Here is a 22195-nt window from a genome sequence, read left to right on the forward strand (position 1 = left end):
TGAGGAGTGGCTCCACCGCCCACCACTGACTAGCAGAGAGGGCCGTGTCGTACAAGTATGCCCTTTGCCACTGATTGGAGAGGGACAGAGCCGCATGACAGGCAGCCCTCTCAGCCAGTCAGCGGTGAGGGTCAGCAGCCATTTTGCCTTCTTGTCAGCAGCCTCCCTCCACCCTTCCCTGGGCTGGGCCGTGTGGCTGGAAGGACTGCTGGGGAGCCAGCACTTTATTTCTTAGTAAGTCTCTCTTCCCCCACCCCCCACAACAGAGATTGCCCAATTTCACAATTTCTGTGAAATCTGCACAGTCGCAATTTGGATGGGTCCCTAATCATCGGGGATCTGGGTTTTCTGTTTCCCACAGAAAAACGTAGAAAACCACAGATTTCCTGTTTTATCAGAGAAAATGTGGATTTTCCCTCTTAGCAGAGAAACCTGCAGATTTCCCCCTTTTGCAAACAGCTCTCCAGGCGGGTAGAGTTCCAGCCTGCAAGGGCTAATTGCAAAAAGGGCGGGAAACCCCCAACCCTGCTGGGAGAGTGGGGGAAAGGGCGGGCCTGACGCTTACCAGAGGCTTGCCTCAGGCTCGTTTGCATTCCTGGAGCCTGTAAGGTAAGTGGGGCTGGGGGTTGCGGGGCAGGGCTGGATGGGAAGCTGGGTGGAGGCTGAGGGAGCAAGGAGGTGTTGCGGGGAGACATGGAGTACCCACCGGCCAAGTGGATGCTCCATGTGGGGCTTTCCCCCAACATCTCCCCTTCCCTCAGCCTGGGTGGGTGGGGATGGAGTGGGGCACAGCAGTGTCATCTATCCCGGCACGTTCCTGTTGCTCCTAACATCGGGAGGGGGCACGCCAGGTGCACAACACCACGGCTTCTCCCCACCCCCCACCTTGGCTCGGTCTGTGCCTGTTCCTGGGGGGGTGGGGGGGCAGTGGTGCCCCTGTGCGGGCTACATACCCCCGCCCAGCCAGGGGGAGGGCTTGCACGCAGTGGCCGTTACCGTGCCCTGTGCTCCTTGCCCACAGCCAACTATGAGCAAGCGGTGTGGTGACGGGCACCACCGCTGCTGTGTCACCACTGCCCTGCACTACTGCTCACGTGTGGCGCCATGGCACTGCTACGCCCCGTGCTGCTTGCTTGCAGCCGGCTGCAGGAAAGCAGTGCAGGTGTGGCAACGGCAGTGGTGGCTGCCCCGTGCCACTTGCCCGAAACCAGGTGTGTGCAAGTAGCGTGGAGCATGGCAGCAGGGGTGCAGCGGTGGTTGCCGTGTGCGAGTCTCCCTCTTCCCCTGGCCAGGCAGGTGTGTGTGGCCCACAGAAGGGCACCACTGCCCTCGCCCCCCAGGCCCTGCTCCTGGGAGCAAGCACAGAGATGCATTCCCTCCCCTCCCTGCCGCCCCTGCTTCTTAATCTGGCTCCCCCATCCCCTTCCTTTTTACCTGCCCTGCACTGCCCCTTCCCCACACACACCCCTACTTGCTGTGGTGTGTGTGTATGTCTGCATGTGTTCATCTGTGCCTGTGTATGGGGAGAGTAAGGGGCACCAGCAGGGCTGGGGGGCGCTTTAATTTTAAGCATGGATTTTGGGGGTTTTATCAGAGAATTTGCAATTTTGGGGGGAATGCAACTATGGTAGTCTTGCTGCCACCTTGACTGCTGTTGGGATAAGAAAGCTAGGTACATGTACAACTTTAACTAGATGTTTGTTGCATGGATCTTGTTCCAGGTGAGAACAACATGTCTCTTGGTGGTTTGTTCTGCTTGTAGTTAGAAGCAAGATGTTTATGCATATGACTTGCAGCATTTTTAGCATTAGCTTGACCTTCCCCCCATCTTTCTTCCTTGAGCTGAGATGTTAGAATGAAGCAGGTCAGAATAATCAGAGAAACAAATTTATTATTCTCATTAGTTAAACATAAATAATTTTTTCCAAGAAAGCTAATAAAGATATCTGAAAAGTAAAATAAACTAGGGAAGTATATAGGAATCAAAGCTCATGGAAGAGGTGGTATCTTGTATTAGACCAACTAGATATTTGCAAACAATTTTTTTTTTATTATTTGCAAGCTTTTGGGGGCGCACACCCTTTATCAGGCATAGGAGAGAGAGCAGAGATTGTAAAAGTTTTCCTAGGTAGAAATGAAAATTCATATTTCATATACATAGGGAAGTATATGTCACTTGACATAATTTAAGGGAAAGAAAAAAGCATTGTTCTTTGATCCTTTCATCCAATTTTTCACTGAGCTAGTGTACAGTTATGGGCAAACCAAAAATTTGCTTCTCTTAGAATGTCAATTATGGCATAAGTACCAAAGGCATTCTGTTACAGTTAGCTTATGACCAGGGATCCTGGTTTTCCATTTCCCATGGGAAAACAGAGAAAACCACAGATTTACCCTTTTTGTAGGAGAAAATGCGGATTTCTCCTTTTAGCAGAGAAACCCGTGGATTCCCTGCTTTTGCAAACAGCTCTGCGAGGCGGGGGGACGGGGGGGGGCGACAAGGATGGGGCCTGAGGCTCTCAGTCAGCCACAGCTCGGCTCGACTCAGCTTCACTCTTTGCTCCTGGAGCCTGAGGTAAGTGGGGCTTGCAGGGCCTGGGGGCCCATCTGTCAGGGTTGCGGGCCATAGCTGGGGGGCACCAGCAGGGTTGCGGGGGGCGGGCCAGGAGCCAGCTCTGCCCCCACCTGCGCAGGCAGAGCAGTGGAGGAGCCAGCTCCATGTTGTTTCTGCTGCAGCTGCCTGCTGTTAGGGGCAAGGAGCTGCAGACTTGGGTCCCTGGCCCCATGGCCCTGGCAGCTGGGGGCCCCATCCGGCAGGGGCTGTGGGAGGGGGCAAGAGGCACAAGTGGGGTGAGGGGCTGTTGTAGGGGCAATGAGGAGCACCAGCAGGGTTGAGATGGCTTTGGGGGTGAGTGAGAGGCACCAGCCAGGGCTGCAGGGGGCATTGGGGGCAAGTGAGGGGCACCAGCAGGGCTGGGGAGGGGCTGCAGGGGGCTTTTAATTTTAATAATGGATTTATGTGGTTTTATCAGAGAATTTGTGATTTTGTTTTTTATCAGAGAAAACCAGGATCCCTGCATATGACCATCAGTTTTTTATGGCATGCTGTATAATCTCTGTCTAATGATGAATATCTGGTAACTAATATTGAGGCAGAGTGCTTCTACTCCTAGGTTGCTGTTTTTCCAGGCCTAGATTGATAGTAACTGCCAGTCACATTACTTGCTGTTTTAGTCCACCTAACAATCACACGTGAAAGGTATTGATCTTAACCTGTTTTCTAGTGGGTAGGAGTTAATGTCAGAAACCAATCAAAATATAAATGTAAAGTATTAAAACTGACATTCTTAGAAATTTCAAGTATAGAAACAAGGAAGATAAGTGTGAAAAGTAAAATGCCTTCTTAGCTTCAAATGCTGATTGTACCTCTTCTGTGGATAATGTGGTACTTCATTATACAGCTGTTAGTTTGACCCCATACGCGAGTGATGCTGTGTTCACTCTATAAAAGAGGGAGATGGGACAACTTAATTGCATGAATAGACTGGCTTGTTTTTTAAAAACTAATCAGGGGAGAAGATTCTTGAACTCACCCCCAGAATAACTCTTGTGTATCCTATTTATATAGCAGGGGCTCAAAATTATGTGAGACTTGAATTTGTATGTACTGCTGGACTGCTGTCAAAACAATGCTGTTGTACAGAGAGACCACTGATTATTTTATTTATTTATTTATTTACTTATTTTAAATACCAAATAGCTGGCCAGTGTCCAGGATGAAAATCAGTGTTGTGTACCATTTGAGAATTTGGAATGAAATGTGTAAGAGGAATATGCATGCTTGACTTACTAATTTATGAGAAATGCGTATACTGTGGCAAAAAGTAGGGGGGTTGATTGAGGGGAGGGGACATAGGAGAACCTGTTACAGTACTGTATAATATGTATTATCTTGGCTACTAGTGATAGTTGGTATTTGTAATCTGAGGGTGTGATACTACATCAACACGTTGCCTTGAAACATTTGATTATACAGACTTCTTTTTGGTTTTACATAGTTCATGAAGTAAATGTGGCATATAGAATAAATCCAGGAATAGGGTTCATCAGAATGACATACATAGACAAGAAATTGTTCTTTCCAGTTTGAGCAAGAGTGTGTAGTAGAAAATGATTTAATTCACTCAGACTGTGGAGCATGGGTTGGTATGTCTACAATGTGATTCCCTCAGACCAGCTGTTCCTCTTCTAAACTTGATGCCAGATCAAAATAGCTGTGTGATGGTTACGACTCTTTTAGTGCTAGCAAATTTTATGGTGACTGCTGTGAACTTGGAGTGAGTTGTAGCTATTTTATGTCAGCTTTGATTTACTGTGTCAAGAGATCAGAGTAACTTTAACTCCTGACATTTACTTGTCGATAGCATACTGATAAATATTCAGTGTAGGAATGTTTTGAGGGGAGGGCAGGGGGGGAGGTTTAGAATTCTATTAAAAATAAGAATGCAAGAGAGCAGTCTAAGTGTCCATGTTTGAATGCAGATCTGTTACCACCCCAGTAAAAATTTTCCCCTCTGAACACTTACCAGACTGCTGTGTCAGTACCCCATCACACCAAAGCAATGTGTTTTAATCTGTGCGTGTTATTTTCAGCAGGTACTTTTTGGTGCCCCTGGTGCAGATCCCCAGTCCATAACCCCATTAGATTTCTCAGAGCCCGGTTTCCCTATGAACCCAGAAGTAGTGCAGCCCCTAAAAAACATGTGGCCAGCCTGGAGAGGGTTCAGAGGAAAGCCACCCGCTTGGTGAGAGGGCAGCAGGACAGGCCCTACGAGGAGAGACTGAAGGACCTGAACCTGTTCAGCCTCAGCAAGAGGAGGCTGAGGGGAGACCTGGTGGCTGCCTACAAGCTCATCAGGGGGGATCAACAGCAAATAGGCAGAGCTTTTTTCTCCCCATCACCACCTGGGGTGACGAGGAACAATGGCCATAAGCTGATGGAGAATAGGTTTAGGTTGGAGATCAGAAGGCAATATTTTACAGTTAGGGTGGCCAAAATCTGGAACCAACTTCCCAGGGAGGTGGTCCTCACCCCTACCTTGGGCAAATTCAAGAGGAGGTGGATGATCACCTGTCTGGGGTCTTGTGAACCCAGCATTCATTCCTGCCTGTGGCAGGGAGTCAGGCTAGATGATCTGTTCAGGTCCCTCCTGACCCTAGCTACTATGAAACTATGTTAGTTGCTTAACATGTTTCCAGATCTGGTTCCGTTTCATGGCTTGCACTTCACTTCTTCTTCAGGTTCTTTTTTTTTTTTTTTTTTTTTTTTGTCCTGGAGCCAATTTTAAAGCTGCCTTTATTCATTCTCTAGCTTTTCTTGGGATTTGAGCTCATGGCTGACACGTCTTGTATTAAGATGATGATGGTACTAATTTTATAAAATTAATAAGTTGCATATTTACTGCTTAAGTAATCACAGTAATATCTTGGGAAAATGGTTTTATCCCTCTTTTAAATATTTGTGACTGTTTCCTATTAAAATTCACCTATAACAAATTCTAAGTTTTAGGTGACAAATTCAGCCGTTTCTGTTGGTGCAGACAGATTTGGAATGTAAAAAAAAAAAAAAAGATGATGTTCTTTAACGAAGCTACTTCCATTGCCAGTCTGGTTTGTTTTGGTTGGTTTTTTTTTTTAATAATTTAGTTTGTTTATTTATTTTATCCACACTGATTCTGGAATTGTGAACACTGTTGTGGTCCTTCTGTAGTAACTAGTGCTACTCATAAGAAGTCAACACGTTTATACTGCAACTTGAGCATTGTTGTAGCAAACTAGAACAGAATAGTTTTAAATGGATATAAACTCTCTTGAGAGACTGTATAGTGTGGTAGGCCATGCAGTGACCTAGAAAGCAGGTCGAATAGGTATAGATAAGTGATTCTCAACCAGGGTTTCCCATGATCCTTTCATGGGTGTTTTGGGGTGCCATTCAGTTTTAGTACTGTTAAGTGTGCAAGCATGGTTTAGAAGATGCACCAGAGTTTTCAGATAGGACTCCATAGTGTTAAAAACATTCTGACCTGTTGTGGTCTGAGTTTCTTGCAGAAGAAGAATTGCTCTGTTTTTTTTTTTTAACTACAGAAAAAGAGTAAAAACTAAGCTGGCTGTTTTCAAAGGATGCCTTGAGTCTAACAGGTTGTGAGCCACTGGCATAGATGCTGTGCTAGCCAAAGAAATCTGGTATCATCAGGTACCTTCAGCTTTTTGCGCTTCCTCTTACCAACTCCTTCCCCACCCCCCCGCCTCCAAAAAACAAACAAACAACCCCAAATGAACAACAAAACAAACTCCTTTGTCTTTGCCTCAACAAACTTGTTCATTTTTTGCCTCAACTATAATCAGCCGCATGTTTTCCTTCATAGTATATTTTTTCTTTATCAGTTTCAAGTAGTATTTTTGTCCTTTCTATTTCAGATTTAGCTTTGGAATCGAATCCATCTGATCATCCCAGAGCAAGCACAATTTTCCTGAGCAAATCCCAAACTGATGGTAAGGTTAACAACCTTTTTTCCCCTTTCTGAAAAGGGAGAAAGGAGCATGGTAGAATATTGAAGAAAAAAACTGGCTATTTTAATTACACGTCAAGTTTAACTTGCTTTGTATTTCAGCTTGCTTGAAAAGGGGCTACTAACACAAGAATTTGTAGGTGTTTATAGAAATGTTTTACCCAGACTATTTCATAATGACAATTTATGTCATTTAACCTTAACATCATCTTGCCATTTCATTGGATTTTCCTGATATTTTGTATTAGTTTTGGGATACTACTAGTTTGAAAGAGCAGGGTTGTCTTCTTTCATGGTAACATTAATCCAGCTGAAGGAGATTGTGGTTTTATAACCACGACTTCAAAAAAGTCTGTGTATAAAACGAATCGGCATTAATAAGTTGCATATTTACTTCTTAAATGATCACAGTACTATCTTGAGAAAATGGTCTTATCCCTTTCTTGAGTATTTGTGACTGTTCCCTATTAAAAGTCACCTATAACAAATTTTAAGTTTTAGGTAACAGATTTAGCTTTCTGTTAGTGGAGATAGATTTGGAATGTAAAATCTGAACTGTTCTTCACTTTAATGAAACTACTTTCATAGTGGTTTTATAACCAAGACTTAAAAAAAATCTGCTCCTAAGTAGGAAGCTGTCCCTAATGATTTTGGGGGGGGCTAAGCCATCAATTTCTCCCTGTTCATATACAGTTAGTGCGCAACCCACACAGCATACTTGAGTTCCTCTACCAATGGGGTAGTTTTCCTTTTAAAAAAAATTGCAAACAAAACTTTTTATATGAGAGATCCAGCCTGGGAACTGACAGTATAGTTAAATAATGAACCAAGCTGAATATTCGATAGCATTTTATATAAAGATGCATTGATATATCAGTCGCATATCAGATTGGCACCAATAAAAGGAGAACTTATCAGCAATCAGCTTTTTTTGGCCGGTGTAGCCGATAATGTCACCGATAAATGCCACACGCATATGCACAGCTGCAGCATGCACACAGCCAGGAATGCAGCCTGGCAGCTTGGAGAGAAGCCTCCAGCTGGTAAGTCTGTGAGAAGCGGGGAAAGGGGCATGGGGGAGAGAAGGGGTGCGGGGATGCAGATCGAGGTCCCTATGGTGAGGGAAGAAGTGGAGCAGGGGCAGGTGCTGCCCAGCCAGGGCAATGAACACAACACCAGAGCTGGGAGCGTGATGGAGCCGCAGGGAGATGGGGCAGCTCCTGCAACTGTGCACACCTCCCGGAAAGGCATGATTGGAGTATGTGCCCCTCCCCAGATTTCTGCACGGGGTGAGAGTGGGCTTCCTGCTGTGGGCTCGGGGCCAGGGGCTGCACCCACCTCTTCCTGGTTGGGGGGGCTGGGCTCTGAGCCGGTGGGGGCAGGGTGGGCAGCAACAGTGCTGGCAGGGGTGGATATGGGGTGGGCTATAGCCACCCCTTCCAGCACTGCTGTCACCCACCCTGCCCATTTGGATCCCAGCCCCCCCGGAAGAGGCTGGTGCAGCCCCTGGCCCTGAGCACATATCTCATGAGGTACATGTCCCCCCATGCCTCCCCTGGGGGTGCGTGGAGCAGCAGGGATCACCCCCACCCCAACTCCCTTGTCCCCTACACAAGCCACCTGCAGCTCCGTCCCGCTTCCGGTGCCAGGGTCTCGTTCCCTGCCCTGGCTGGGTAGCCCCTGGCCCTGCCCTTGCCCCACTCCCTCCCTCACTGTGGCAGCCTCGATCTGCCCTCCTACCCCACCATGTTCCTTTCCTCCCACAGACTTACTGGCAGGGTGCTGCTCTTGAAACTGCCAGGCTGCATTCCAGTAAATCAGCTGTTGAATCAGCATTGACCGGTATGAATGGTTAATAATCAGCCATTGGTACTGGCCAAGAAAATCTTTATTGGTACACCCCTAAACGAATATGCAAATTAAACTGAAAAAGCAGAGAAATATTTTTATCGTTCCTCTGTAAATGTGTGGAACAATAAGTTTAAAAAACTAGGTGTTTTCAATGTTTTTGTCTAAAGTGTCTGTATTTTTTATAGTAATAAACATAATGTCATAAAGGAAAACTAATGCCGTTTGTATTAACAGACAGCTTCAATATTTTTGCTGCCTGTATAGCTTTCCTGAAGAACTGTTAAATTGATAAGTCTGTTAGTTTCAGTGCCACAATTCAGAATCCTATGAATAGTAGTAAAATTTGGTCAGGTAAACTTTATGATGTTTGGGAATTATCCAGGCAGCAGAGGCAGGTGTTGGTCATATTTGTGGAAGAGAATACAAAGAGAGGACTAGAGGAATTAGACATCTATTGAGGGCTCTGGATGAAGTCTAGAGTTGCAAATTTAAGACCCATAACGGGTCCTACTTTTAATTTGTATTTTGAAACTTGATGCAGTTTGAGCATGACTAGTATGATTGCCAGTATGCAGTTATTAAGTTAAAACTGTTGAACCAGATGATAGTCTTGCGTGGGAGCAGTGTTGCTTAAATATGGTTCATTATTAAAACTGTTCACTAAAACAGATTTTATGGGACTTCTCCATGAGGAGAGAGAGCAGATCCAGTCTAGATTTTACTGGGTCTACTTTACTCTTAAACCTTGTGTGAAGTTGGTAAAATCAGTAACTAGTATGTTGATACTATCATCAAGACCATGAATTTTTATTTGGTAGGACTGTCATTTTGACACACATTTTGAAGTGCTAGTAACTTGGTAGATGTAGGAAGATGTAATGTAGTCCTGACTTTGGAAAGCTACCAGTTCCAAGTCAAAAGTTGAAAGTTTGGAAACAAGGTACCTTTATTATAAAAGCAAAGTGGCTGGACTGGGTTATTAAGCAATTTATTTTCTCTTTAGAACTGTGCGGCCACATCCACATGAGTGTGGACATTTGTTTCCTTGGGGACAAATAGTAGCAGCATGCCTTGTGCCACAGCTAGTTGTCCCTGGGGAATACCTGCACCCTCTGGCGCATAGCATGTTACCCTGGATGGGGTAGGGGAGGCTGGGGCCAGCACTGAGTTGGTCCCAGTAGCGTTACCTGGGGTCGTGGGGGCCTTGTGAGGCTGCAGCAGCAGTGATCCTGCTGCTTGGAGCCTGGCCAGCAGCCAGAGCATGATTCTGGCCAGCCAGGCTACAGTTTTGAGTGGTGTGTGCTGCCCCTGCATGCACTGCTCTGCATTTTATATTTTGCACAGATTTTTTGACCCCTGAATATCCCCCACCCTTGCAGTGCATAGAACAGCTGAATGTGTGGTATGTGGTGTTGTAGACACATCTGCGGCACCACATACCGCACAGCCATGCTCATCTGGACACAGCCCGTGTGTATAAATACCTTCAATACTTCTTTGTTTGGCTGTCCTAATTCTGTTTACTGCTACAACGCAATAGCTGACTTTTAATTTCTTACTGTTTTTAAGACTGATCCAGCATAGTATGGTAAAACTGCAGTGGTTCCAGCCATCGTGCTCATGGATGGAACAGAATTTTGCTCCTTTGGCTAGGTGGCTTTGTCCCCTGCCCTGAATCTTCAGTAGAACAAAGCACTTCACCTTTTTAAATATCTGTATCATGACAGAATCACATGGCTCTTTGACCTGATACCAGACTATACATGTGAAGTGAATTTAAATATGGCAAGGCATTGTCCTGCTGTGCAAAACACTGAGAATATAATATACTGTTATCACTTCTGTTAACTAAAATAGAAGCTATGCAGGTACAGTAAAAAAAAAAAAAAAAACCCCAACAAAAAAACAACAACCCTAATTAGGACTTGAGCTGATGAAACTACTGTGAACATGGGAATTTCTTGCCAGTGTGCTTACAATAAGCTAAGTAGGTAGGGTATCTTGGAAGAGTTACAAGCCACAGACTTTTAACCTGGATATAAAATACAGATCTGGCATAAGTAGAAATGAAATGCTGCAGTTTGGACAAGCTTGGATGCATGCTGTTATGGCAGTAAGTGGGTTTGTCAATCAAGCTTCGTGCTTCAGTTATTTGTTATGGTTAAAGTACAAATAAATTAATCATAGGAGAGTTAATGGAGGGGGCAGTAGATAAAGTGCTAATTGACAGACCTTGGAAAGCCCACCCTGCTTCCCCCCCTTAGTCTAGATCCAAGCTTTTCTTTACCTTCAAAGAAGACACAAGCTATTAAGAAGATACATTAATGGAAAACTCTTACCTGAATGTCAAATTGTCTAGCTTAATTCTGTCCTCTACTTAATGTAAAACCATTGTAGAATCTAGGTACTCATTTGTAAAGTGACTGCTTTTTTAGTTAGGTCAATAAGTTCTTGAGGAATGGGCCAACTATTTACTCTGTCTATCTAAAACTTAGGTGACTTTTCCTTCCATAGTGTGGTAGTGTCAGAAATATTTGTTGACAAGTATTTCCATCTAAATATGGAGACCAGCTACTAGGTGTTGTAAGACTTACTCAGCTTCAGACCCTAGGGTGTCTTTATTCTACATGTAAGATGAATAATGTCTCACGTGTAAAGCTTTTATTAAAAATTTCTGGCTGTAAATAGTTTTTAATTATGCTCTAAACATTTTCAGTGCTACAGCCCATTATATGACTGAGGCAAATGAATAATACAATTTTGAGTTACTGTAAACTGAATTTACACTTTACTAGTTACAGGTGAATCTGAGCTGCAAATACGCATTTATGTTTTATAAAGCTAATATTTTTCTTGTCCTCCCATCAGAATTTTTTTGTCCCTTTCTCTCTCTTCCCTTTCTAGTGCGAGAGAAGAGGAAGAGTAATCATATCAACCATGTAAGTAAGACAAACTATTAAATATAAATGTTCTTTGTTCTTATTTCATTGTTCCTTAAGCAATTAAGTTCTAGAAAGAGATTGAAAGTAGTTTTGGGTCTTCTTTTTAACCAAAAGTTCCCTAATTGGTTCCCTTGCTTTATATATAGTTTGCCTATCTTTAAAATTTGCACCCCTCTCTCTCATGTTGGTATGTGAAAGATCTATGCCTGCAGGTATGATAGAGCAGAGCAATGTCACAAGCACAACATTGACATTTTTTTTTTTTTTTGCACTTATCTAGTGTGGTAATTATAACCAGTTGCAGGGGGGAAGACTGAGACAAATGTGACTTAATGACTCTAAATAAGAAATAAAATCAGGTAAATTTTTAAAAGTTTTGATGACGAGATTTACTGTAGTCAGTAAATACTTCCTGTTTAGTGTTGCTATATAAAGGCATTTTTTAATACCACTAGTCTTCAGTGAAGTGCCTTTAAGTGCTATTTTTTTTTTTTTGTTAAAACGAAGTAAAACTGGAGCTGAGGTGGTCAACTAGCAGAAATTATTGTATATTGTAAAAACATACAAATATGCAAACTTATAATTTTTTTCATCCTTCAGTGTATGATTGCGTTATTCTAAAGAGCAAATCTTTTTTGATTTCAATCATTGTTCATTGTCTTTTGAAAATTTTAAGATCTCTGTCAAATTCCACTTTAGAATTGCTGTCCTGCTGCTGCATGCTTACCTTCAGAAACATGTTAACATGTAACACACCTCCAAGTGAGTCTGTACATGCAAGGGATGTCACAAGCATTTTAAGGTGTTCTAAAGATGGAAAATTGATTGACTATGGAAAATATTTATTTTCAAAGGTCTTTGAGTCTTCCTGAACTATTGTACATTTTGGCTCTTGCAATTATTGTACATTAGACAAGGATCATGTTGACTGTAAAAATATAATTAACAGTGTATATCACTTTACATCTGGCAACACCAGCAGTATGAGAGAATTAATGGCATGATAAATGGGCCAAGGGGATGCCTCCCAGTAACTCCCACTGTTTGTTTTTTTAAAAAAGGGGTTTGTAAAACTACTTGGTGCCCAACAAGTCTAAACATGCTGTTAAAAATGAAACATTGTTAATGTAACAGGGTGCATTTTACCTAGGGTATCTTCAGATATCTTTGTTTTAAAATTAAAGTCAATTCTCTCTGCTAAGACCTGTTTAAGGACCAACTTGCTTGTTTTTACTGGAGGACTAAAGAACTGGAATTGGTTCTCTGCCTGAGCATCAGCTGAGAAGTCTGAAGGCTATTCTAGCTTTTGCCAAGAGAGCTGTTTTAAATCTGGAGATATGGCATTGAGTAGATGTTACCAAAAACAAATGAGTCTTGATTTTATCATAGAAACAAAGAAATTAAAGGCTGGAAGGGACCTTGAAAGATCATAGAGTCCAACCCTGCTGCTCTGGACAGGAATACTGTTGAGATCAAGTGATACCAGCAAGGTGTCTGTCTGTCCAGTCCTCTTAAAGACTTCCAAGGTTGGGGACTGTACCACCTCCTTGCAAAGTCTATTCCAGATCCTGGTCACCCTTTACCATAAAGAAGTTCTTCCTTGCATCCAACCTGAAACCATCCTCTAAGAGTTTATGGTCCTTGCTCCTTGTCCTCCCCTGGGGTGCCCTAGCGAACAGTTTTTCTCTTAGCTCCTGATATTCACCCCTTACATACTTATAGATGGTTACCAAGTCCCCACTCAGTCTTCTCCTCCCCAGGCTGACCGTCCCAGATCCCTTAGTCATTCCTCATAAAGTTTGTCCTCCAGGCCCTTAATTATTCTTGTGGCCCTTCCCTGGACCCTTTCACGATTCTCCACATCTTTTTTGAAGTTTGGTACAGTTTTTGAGGTATTCTCCAAGAAAAAAAGGAAATACTGAACTTTTAGTATTAAAATTCAGGAAAATCTTTTTTAAAAGCAGCCTAGGTAGTGAAATATATATTCGTGCACTGGAGGGAAGGATCCAGCTTCCATATACAATATTTACTCGAATCCAAAATGAGGGGGTTTTTTCTCAGTTCAACATGGGGGCAGCAAGTGGGGAGACACCTTCAATCTTAAGATTCAAGTACTGGCCTAGGGGAGGCAGCTACTGCAACTTGAGCCCCAGCCCAAGCTCCAGAGTTGGAGCCACTACCTGTCCCAAGCTGGGGCTGAAGTGACTCATGCAACAGAGGGAGTATGGCCCAGGGGATGCACAGCTGGGAAGTGCAGGAGAGATGTGCAGAAGCAGGGGAACTGCTGTGGCTCTGGTTCTGATTCAAGCCTGAGGCCAGAACTGCAACAGATGATTGCCCTCAGTCAGAGCTGCTACCAGTGCAGCTCCCTGGCTTGCTTGGGGCTAAAGCCATCATATGCTCTGTACTCCAGACAGGTGCTGGGGGTGAGGCAAGTGACAGGGGTAGGGGGCAGGCACTTGGGGTGGGGCAAGTATTGGTGGGCAACAGGCAGAGGGACAAGTGACCAGGGGCGCAGGGAATGAATTTAAGACAACATTCTGATAATTTGATTTTATACGTGGCAAAATATAACAGCTGTGTTATGCTTTCAGTTACAGAATCTAGTGGGGGGGGTAGTCTTAAATTCACAGTTGTCTTAGATTCAGTTAAATATGGTATTTATCAGTTGAAACCTTCATTGTGCCTGACTTTTCCCTCTAAGGTTTCCTTAGAGGGGAACCTTAGAGGGAAATTCCCTCTAAGGTTTCCTCCTTAGCCTTCAGCTATAGCTCTAGGCAATGTTAAGTTCTCCAGGCAGTTTGCACAATAATTCAAAATGTGGGACATTGACTAAAGTGAGGTTTTATGTAAAACTGAATTTTTAAGTGATGTGGTATTCAATGCCCCAAATGTGTCTCCAGTTTAGGATGTCATGTAAAAGAAAGGGTGGAAAAAAATAGGCAGAAGTAGGAGCCAAAAAACAGTTGGGGTAAGGAAATATAAGAACATACTTAAGGATTGAGGCCGGGGAGAGTGGTATGCACCTCACCAAAGCTCACAATTTTTGGACATGGTAGTGGGTGTGCACTGGAGGGAGTAGAGTGGAAATGTCGGGGGTGGTATAGATTTCTGTAGTATGTGCTGTGGCTAAATAAATGAATAGCTAAACTCAAGTTCATTGATTCATGTCTAAAACTAAAATTTCACAATATTGGTTGTGTTCATATATACATGCAGTCCTTTCAGATGGGGTAGTGTTTTGAGTAATTTGACTGAACAGATAGCTTAGATGCCAAGAGCCTTCATTTACAAATACCTCCGGTTTCATACATTTACCTTTTGGATGAGTGAATGGAGTTGTAAACCCAAAATCCAAACTGGTAAAAGCACTTCTCTTATCTGTGTTAATCTTTTTTTTTTTTTTTAAGGTTTCTCCGGGGCAGCTTACAAAAAAGTATAGCTCGTGCTCAACAATATTCATAGATGACAGCACAGTCAGCCAGCCTAATCTTAGAAGCACAATAAAATGGTAAGTACCATTCTAATCACAGAAGGGACAGGGCAGCATTGCAAGCTTTTTCTTTGGGAGTAGTAAATTGTGCTGGTATATTTCATTCGAGGTATTTGATTCTGGTACGAGTCCAGTGCTGCTCATCCTTGGCAGTTTGCTCTTGGAAAAAAGCTGCAGAGTCTGGGGGATAAGTTAGATTTATAGAAGTATGATGGGAAAGCTTTCTTTTGCCAGCCAGTACTGCAGATCAAGGCTGTTGACTTTTACATATTTCAGTACAGCCATTGTCAATTCACCTGATGATTTTTTGTGTGGAACTGGGGTGTGTCAGCCTCTGAATAAAAAAGGGTTGTTTAATTGTTGAAAATAAAAGCAGAAGCAAAATCCCTTGAAATGGTGGTGTGAAAATAGTCTTACTTCAGCTGTGATGTTGTTCTGCCCTCTAATGGTAGCAAACTATAGTGCGGTTTCCTTTTTGGTTCTGTAGCCTTTCCACTATATTTCAAAGTATGTTTGCTATTTTTAGATGCATATGTTTTTAACAACTCAGTCTTTGTTGTTCACCATCTGAGATGGCTTTTTGGTCCACTTGCTGCTGATGGTGGAGGGAAAGCCACTTCCCTATGGGAACAGTCATTACCTGAGATTGCTGTTAAGAGGCATTCCTATATTTTTCATGAAAGCAGTACACTTGTCAGCAGAAAGATTGAGTAAAACTTGGAAGCATGTTAAACTTTGGATTTGGCTTGTTGAATCTAAGGTTGATAGTGATGCTTATCTGCTTTGCCAGAGTGAACATGTTAGTAGAGAGTTCTGGGCTAACCCATCTCCTCTTGTCCAGTCTCTGCCACGTGGCATATCCTTCTGGCAGTGATTTAGCTGTTGTACTGGGCAATCCTAACCCTGTTTAGGACTTGATAAGTATTTTAAATCTCTAAACTTGAACTAGTAGGACACTGCGTGGTTCAGAATTGTAAAATAATCTTTTTTTATAGCTAGCCTCTCAACTATGACCCTGAATAATAAAGAGCTGGAAAATGTTTCTTTGACATGTTGACTGAATGTAACAGTCACAATTTTCCCTCTTCCTCTTGGCCAGTACTAGTAGTGATTTATGTAAAGGCTGCTTCATTACCTGTGTGAAATTAGTTTAATTCCTGGTATGTAGGTATCCACCTCCAACCATTTAGTTGGCAACAGTGGCAAATATGACAAGGACTGAAAGGGCAAGAGACTGAACTTGAATATTGTTTCTTGCTGGGCTCGTGACTCAACATGTGCTGGAGCGGTCCCTCGTATACTTTTACTTTGGCTAAACATAGGCTTTAATCTCTCCAGGGCTGTTAAATCAGTGATTCTTTGTCATTTAAATTAACTTTTAAAAGCTTTTAAGAGAGGACAGATGCTTTACTGTGCAGTTATAGTTATTATAATATTTCTTACAGATGTTGAAACACTATATCTTGAGCTAAATCTCAGCAAGTGTAATTCTCTAAGGTCGTATTTTCCTAACACGAGGCTCTGGCTGTGGAGCAGGGGAAGGAGTTGGGGGTGATGGCATGGGGGTACCATCAGATTAGGGATTTTGATATCTTCACTCAAGATGGCATTCAGCATCACCTGGTGGTGGGGGGAGGAGCAGGTCAAAACCGTAACTCTGTTGGCTTGGGGACACTTTCCTATGTAGCTGCTGGGACCCTTGACCACGCCTCAACTTGTCTACTGCCAGAGGCTGTAGCTTCCCAAGGCACAAACCCTACCAGATACTCTTCTCTGCTATTAGAGGCAAAGATATGTTGCTAGCAGCTTCCCTTGGTTCAGTCTCTTGTTTAAATAGATATGACTGTCTCTTGTCATTGTACTCCGAACGCCATTATTGACTGGCTGATTCTTGACTAGCATAAAGGACAGATATTTCAACCTATAAACTGCATTTACCATAAAGGTATCAAGAAAATATTGAACCCTTGTGAGTCAGTTGTTTTTTGACTTTTTGAGTCGTAAACTTCCCCTCTTTCCTCGATAAACAAGCATGCATTTAATCTGTGCACTTCACTTCTTGGATGAGATGAGAGGATATGAATATGCACACACACACACACACAGCATTTCAAGTGAGTTTAACAAATTGAGTGGCATCTGTTCTGGCTAATATCTGTTCACTTTTGCAAACATCAGAACTGAGGGATGGGGGAGCTTGTGTCAAAAATGGCTTAGGTACGTCAGGGAGCCTATTTCATTTTAACTTCAGCAATGGCTCAAGCTGTAAATGGGTTGCAGTAAGTTTCTCTCCTGAGCTGCAGCATGTGTGTCAAGATGGAATGCACAGAATATGCTTCAATAAAATGACATTATCTTCATTTCTCCCCTCTGCTTTCCTTTCAGTGTGACATTAGCAATATACTACCACATAAAGAACAGGTAAGTACCCTCAAGATCTGTCTCTTGTTAAGTAAAATAACTGTCCTGTAATTGAGTCAGTTATGACCAAATAATTTGAGTTACCTTTGGTTTAATAGCTAATAGTTTGGTTTTGGTAGCTTTATAGTTCATTGAAGCCCCCTCCCCATGCTTTCCCTCTGCTTGTTGGTGCCATTCACTGACCTTCTAAAACCAGGCCTGTGTTCAACATAACATCAAGGTGAAGAACAAAATGTTAGCAAAAATGAAAGTGGCAAAAATGGGAAACCTTTCTGAATGTATTCTCAAACTAGTATTTAAGTTAAGTTTTGTCCTACTCCCTCCTGAATGAATTGTGTGCAATTAGGCGAATGTAGGAGAACTTTTTTCCTGTGTTTTGTATCCTATAGATACCATGTATGAATTGCCTCAAGTTGTAAGACCTAATTGTTTAAGAGGTAGCATAATAATCTTTGAATTGAGAAATGAATATTGAGGCTTGTAAAACTTTTTCCACCCAGTTTTAGTTGCAAGTCCCATTCAAGTTTTAGAAAGTGGGAATAGTAAGAATAGAATACAAGGACCCTGACTTCTTTAATTCATGAGTGGTCTTAACAGCTGTGGGTAGAGGGATTCCAGCAATGTCCCCTTAACTCTTTGGAGTTATCTTCTCTAGCACTGAGCCCAGTGTTCACTAATAGTTCCTACTGACATTAGCTGTCCTAAAAGAACTAGTTTCTAGGGCAAACAACAGATGTTAGGAAATGTCCAGGCTAGCCTCTCTAGACTTCAGTGTAAGCATATTCTAAGGGTGAGGGATAGGTAGCCCCACTGGGGAGAGGGTTAGTAGAGAGGAAAGATGCCTATAATCTCAACTCCCACCCTCCAGCTTTTGCCGTGTTTTTGGAAAAGGAGGACAGTCCTTTTTTGTTGGGCAAGAAGGGCTGTTCTTTAAGCATTAGACTTAATTGAACCTATTGTGGTTTAAGATCTATGAAAGTGTTTAAGGCTTTGGATTTGAGGTATTGTGTCAGCCTGTGTTACAACATGTACCAACACACTTTGTATAGGCAAGACACACTGTCTACCATAATCTAAATAGAATAAAGACCTCAGAGCAGGCATGAACTTTTCAATAAGGAGCCAACTTACTGAAGCTAAAATGGTTAAAAACAAAATTCATGGGGGGGGTGGGGTGGATAAAGATGCTATTTGACATATTTGATAGCATGGTAACTTTAATATAGACAAGTTGGCTGTAGTTAGCCTGCTGATTTTTAAACCATGGAGAGCCAGAGGTTTGATTTTTGAAGGCCAACATATCCTAAACTGTATATTTAAAACATTCATGACTCCACCTTTGTTTTTTCAAGGAGGTTGGAGCCAGATTGTACTCCTGAAGGAGCTTCAAGGCAGTGTTTCTCAATCAGGGCATTGCTTCACCCGTTAAAGAATCTTGTGGCACCATAGGGTGCTATTCAGTGTTAAGCACTATTAGGCCTGCAAACAATTGCACATGATTCCCAAGATGGAGCAGGGTGGTACCCTTGGGCAGAGGTTCTCAACATTTTTAGACTCTAGGCACCCCTCATCAACCTCAAGGCACCCCCTCCAAAACTTGTCATTTTGAACAGCAGTCCAGTTGAAATACTAATTTATCACATGGCTTACCTCCTTGCAGGGAGGGCTAGGGAGCAGCTAGACCGGGGATCCTGAGCCTACCCATATCTGCTTGTCTCCTCACACCTGAAGCCTGATCCTGCTTTCTGCTGATCTTACACTTCCTGGCACCCTGGTTAAGAATTGCTGCCTTGGACTTGTTCAGAATTTGTTCAGAAATGCAGACGTTTACCAGCCTCCTTTGTCAGGTGCTAAGAATTGAATGATGAAGTTACACTGTTGTCTGCAAAGGCTCATGCATTTCTGAACAAGTCTCTAAGGTGTTGCCCTGCCCTGCCTTCTGCCTGCCTTCAGATTAGCTTGGCTGACTCCCTCTCTATATGATCAAGATAAACCCAGATAATCCATAGTGTCAGAAGTCTGACCTGTTGTGGTCTTTCTGAGTTCTTTGCCTCAGAAGAATTGTTCCTTTTTTTTTCCCCATAGTCAAGAAAGCAGCAAAAGCTAAGAACTGGCATTTTCTTCATTAGGGTCAAGGCACCCCTTGTTAGACTCAAAGTCAAGAACCACTACTGTAACAGAATTGCGTATCACAGTTTGTAACTTTATTGCAAAGTTTTGATATCATGATAGCCATCTAGCCATCTCAATGCAAAATTCTAGAGGAAGTAAGCATTTTGCTACCTTAGTGCTGACTTTGACTAGCAATGTTATCTTTTTTCATCTGGGGCGGGTCTTGAGTAGTTACATCATGGAAAAACTACCTGTAGGAATTTACAATGTGATAATTCATGTTTCATTTATGTAGATAATTAGTACTGTTTCTTTAACTGAAAATGGAGCTGCAGCTCTTGGAAATGTTCTACAAGGGTTTGGCACTCATGGCTTATCCTTAGCTGCAGCATGGATTTAAATCATATTCAACTGTTTGATAGCATTTGTTACTTTAATGAACCTTTTTGTAATCTTCAGAATGAAGATTACCTTTAATGAATGTATCTTCAGAAAAAAACACTGGCAACTTTATTAAGTTGCCTCTAGTACTTATATTTTAGATGCCTAATTTAACTTCTAGTGTTGAGCTAGTGGTTTACTCTCTTCTAATTATTAAACACTTTCAATTGTGGCAGGTTTCATAATTGGTCTTAAGGGAATGCAGCAAAACCTAGCTCCAGATTTCAGGAAAAGAGTTGAAACTATAAAATGTACCTGTAATCCCCTTTTAATAGAGTGAATAGCTTAGTAAGAGATGCTATATACCATCAGTAACTAATCCCTATTGGTAAAACATGTATTCCTTGTTTTATAGAGATTCAGACAGAACATTGGATATTTTTGATGAAAAATCACATCCTCTTACAGTAAGTGACATCTCTTGAGTCTCTTTCTTTTTAGTTCTGTGTTTTCACCTTGATTGGCCTTGCATGTGAGAGAGAGCATGCATTAGTATCCAGGTCCAAAGAGTAAAATCTTTTTTTTTAATTACTCTGTACTCAGTTCACCAAACAAAGATATGACTATCTCTTCTGACCTTCAGAAGCCAGTTAGTTCCTGAATAAATTTGCATATCACGTGCTTTCTTTCCCTTTCCCTTTGGTATCTGTAGAATAAGATGAAACAAAATGCATTGTAATGAAGGTTTGATATTTAGGGGCTTATCATGTTGCTTCCACACTTTTTTTTTTTCTCGCCATTTTCCTCCTGTCTGTTTTAGTGCTACTTTATGACAAGCAGTTGGTTTCCTAGTCATTTAGGAAGATGTGTATTTCCTTGAAAACCTATATGTCTACTTTTAAGTGACTGCAAATAGGAGTAAATGGTGTATGAAGCATTACGCAAAGCAGGAGACAGTGAGTCTGGCCTTTTAAAATTTTGCCTTTTCAGATTTGTTAATGTAAATACACTTAGTGCTTCTTACCTTGTAGTGTGGGAGATTCAGCATGTTGTTAGTCTATAATTACAGTCCTGTTTATACAATCTTTAAGGTGCAAAATCTAATAATATATTCTACCTTAAGGCTGTGTGCTTTCTGCTGGTAGTTGTTGAGTGGTGTCGGGTTTATGACTGCCTTGCAGAGTCCTGATCGTTTACTCATTTTCGTCGGGCATGAATTTAGTTGAGCCTGTTATAGTTCAGATGTTTTAAGCAGATGATGGTTAATTTATCTGCCAGACGCTAAAATGAAGTGTTAGAGTTAACATAACTTAAGTGCTACAGTTTCGTTCTGCTATCTTGTAGGCTCCCTAGAAAGAACTGCATTGTGCTAGGAGCTGCACCTTTAGAATAAAAACAACAGTCCAGCTTTCAAGGTAGATGCGGAGGGGAACGAAACAGAACTCTTGGGCTCTTCTTTTGATGCAGTGTATATATTGACTAGTGAAGGACAAATGTGGGGTTTTTTAAAGTAATTTTACAGTTATTTGTTGGTATCTGTAGCATTGGATTTTGAGCTCTAGTATCAAACTTATTTTGCAAGAGTTTTCTAAAAATACCATACACGAGGGTGTTCAGTACAAAGGCGTTGAGTCCCTGTTGTGAGATGGGTAAAACGTTCTCAGCATCTCAGTTCTGTTCCTGTGGACAGATTAATGGGTGCTAGGACCCAGGCACTGTCACCACTTTTCCCTGCGGTGGTATATGGGGAGAGTGTCCACAACTGGTGCTCATCCCTGCAGCAGCAGGGGAAAGCAACTGCTGATGAAACCCTCTGCAACTACAGGGAAAAATGCCAACTGTGGGCACTTTCCTTGTGCAGCCACTGGGAAAAGCAGTGGTGGTGGCAGCTGGATCCTAGTGCCTGCCCATCTCTAATACAAACTGGGTCAGTTCTGCTGCTGCAGGCCCATGTCTGTGGGCCAGATCTGATCTGGGCCGTAGTTTGGCAACTCTTGACCTAAGCCGTTAAAATAGTTTGCTCCTCCTTGATTTTGGAGGAGCAGACTGCTCCAAATCAAGGGAAGTCCTTCCTGAAGGAACTACACCAACAGATTAATTACTGACTTTATCATGTCCAGTTTCAAGTATGCCCAGGTTTTTTGGGTTTCTTTCCCCCCCCATCACTCTCCCTGCCCTCCAGTCAGATTATTTGTTGCTCACTTGCTGAATTTGCTGCTTCAGGATCATCAGCACTGTGTTGTGCTCCAGTAACCTTTTGAGGAATCCTGATTCTATGGCTCAGAAATATCAAACTTGCTTGGGGCTCCAGACCAGATCCAGTCCATAGGGCTCCTTGAAGGCCAGATACAGCTCAGGATGTAGGGGATTGCGACAGTGGCCACTGCAGTAGAAGCAAGAGGCCTGGTGACAGCCATGTTCAGCAG

The 22195-nt window shown here is 42.5% G+C and overlaps 1 protein-coding gene across 1 annotated transcript in view; it reads left to right on the forward strand.

Annotated features, from left to right (window-relative positions):
- The first annotated feature begins 2503 nt into the window (after positions 1 to 2503).
- CCNYL1 (cyclin Y like 1) overlaps positions 2504 to 22195 on the forward strand; it is a 38065-nt gene continuing 18373 nt past the window's right edge. Inside the window, exons 1-7 of the mRNA XM_025210582.1 lie at positions 2504 to 2575; positions 6199 to 6253; positions 6478 to 6552; positions 11325 to 11359; positions 14773 to 14873; positions 17241 to 17276; positions 20185 to 20236. Coding sequence (XP_025066367.1) covers positions 2504 to 2575; positions 6199 to 6253; positions 6478 to 6552; positions 11325 to 11359; positions 14773 to 14873; positions 17241 to 17276; positions 20185 to 20236 — 426 coding nt within the window. The remainder of the gene's footprint in view (positions 2576 to 6198; positions 6254 to 6477; positions 6553 to 11324; positions 11360 to 14772; positions 14874 to 17240; positions 17277 to 20184; positions 20237 to 22195) is intronic.

This window comes from Alligator sinensis, unplaced genomic scaffold (assembly GCF_000455745.1).
Source record: "Alligator sinensis unplaced genomic scaffold, ASM45574v1 scaffold699_1, whole genome shotgun sequence".
NCBI classification, from domain to species: domain Eukaryota; kingdom Metazoa; phylum Chordata; order Crocodylia; family Alligatoridae; genus Alligator; species Alligator sinensis.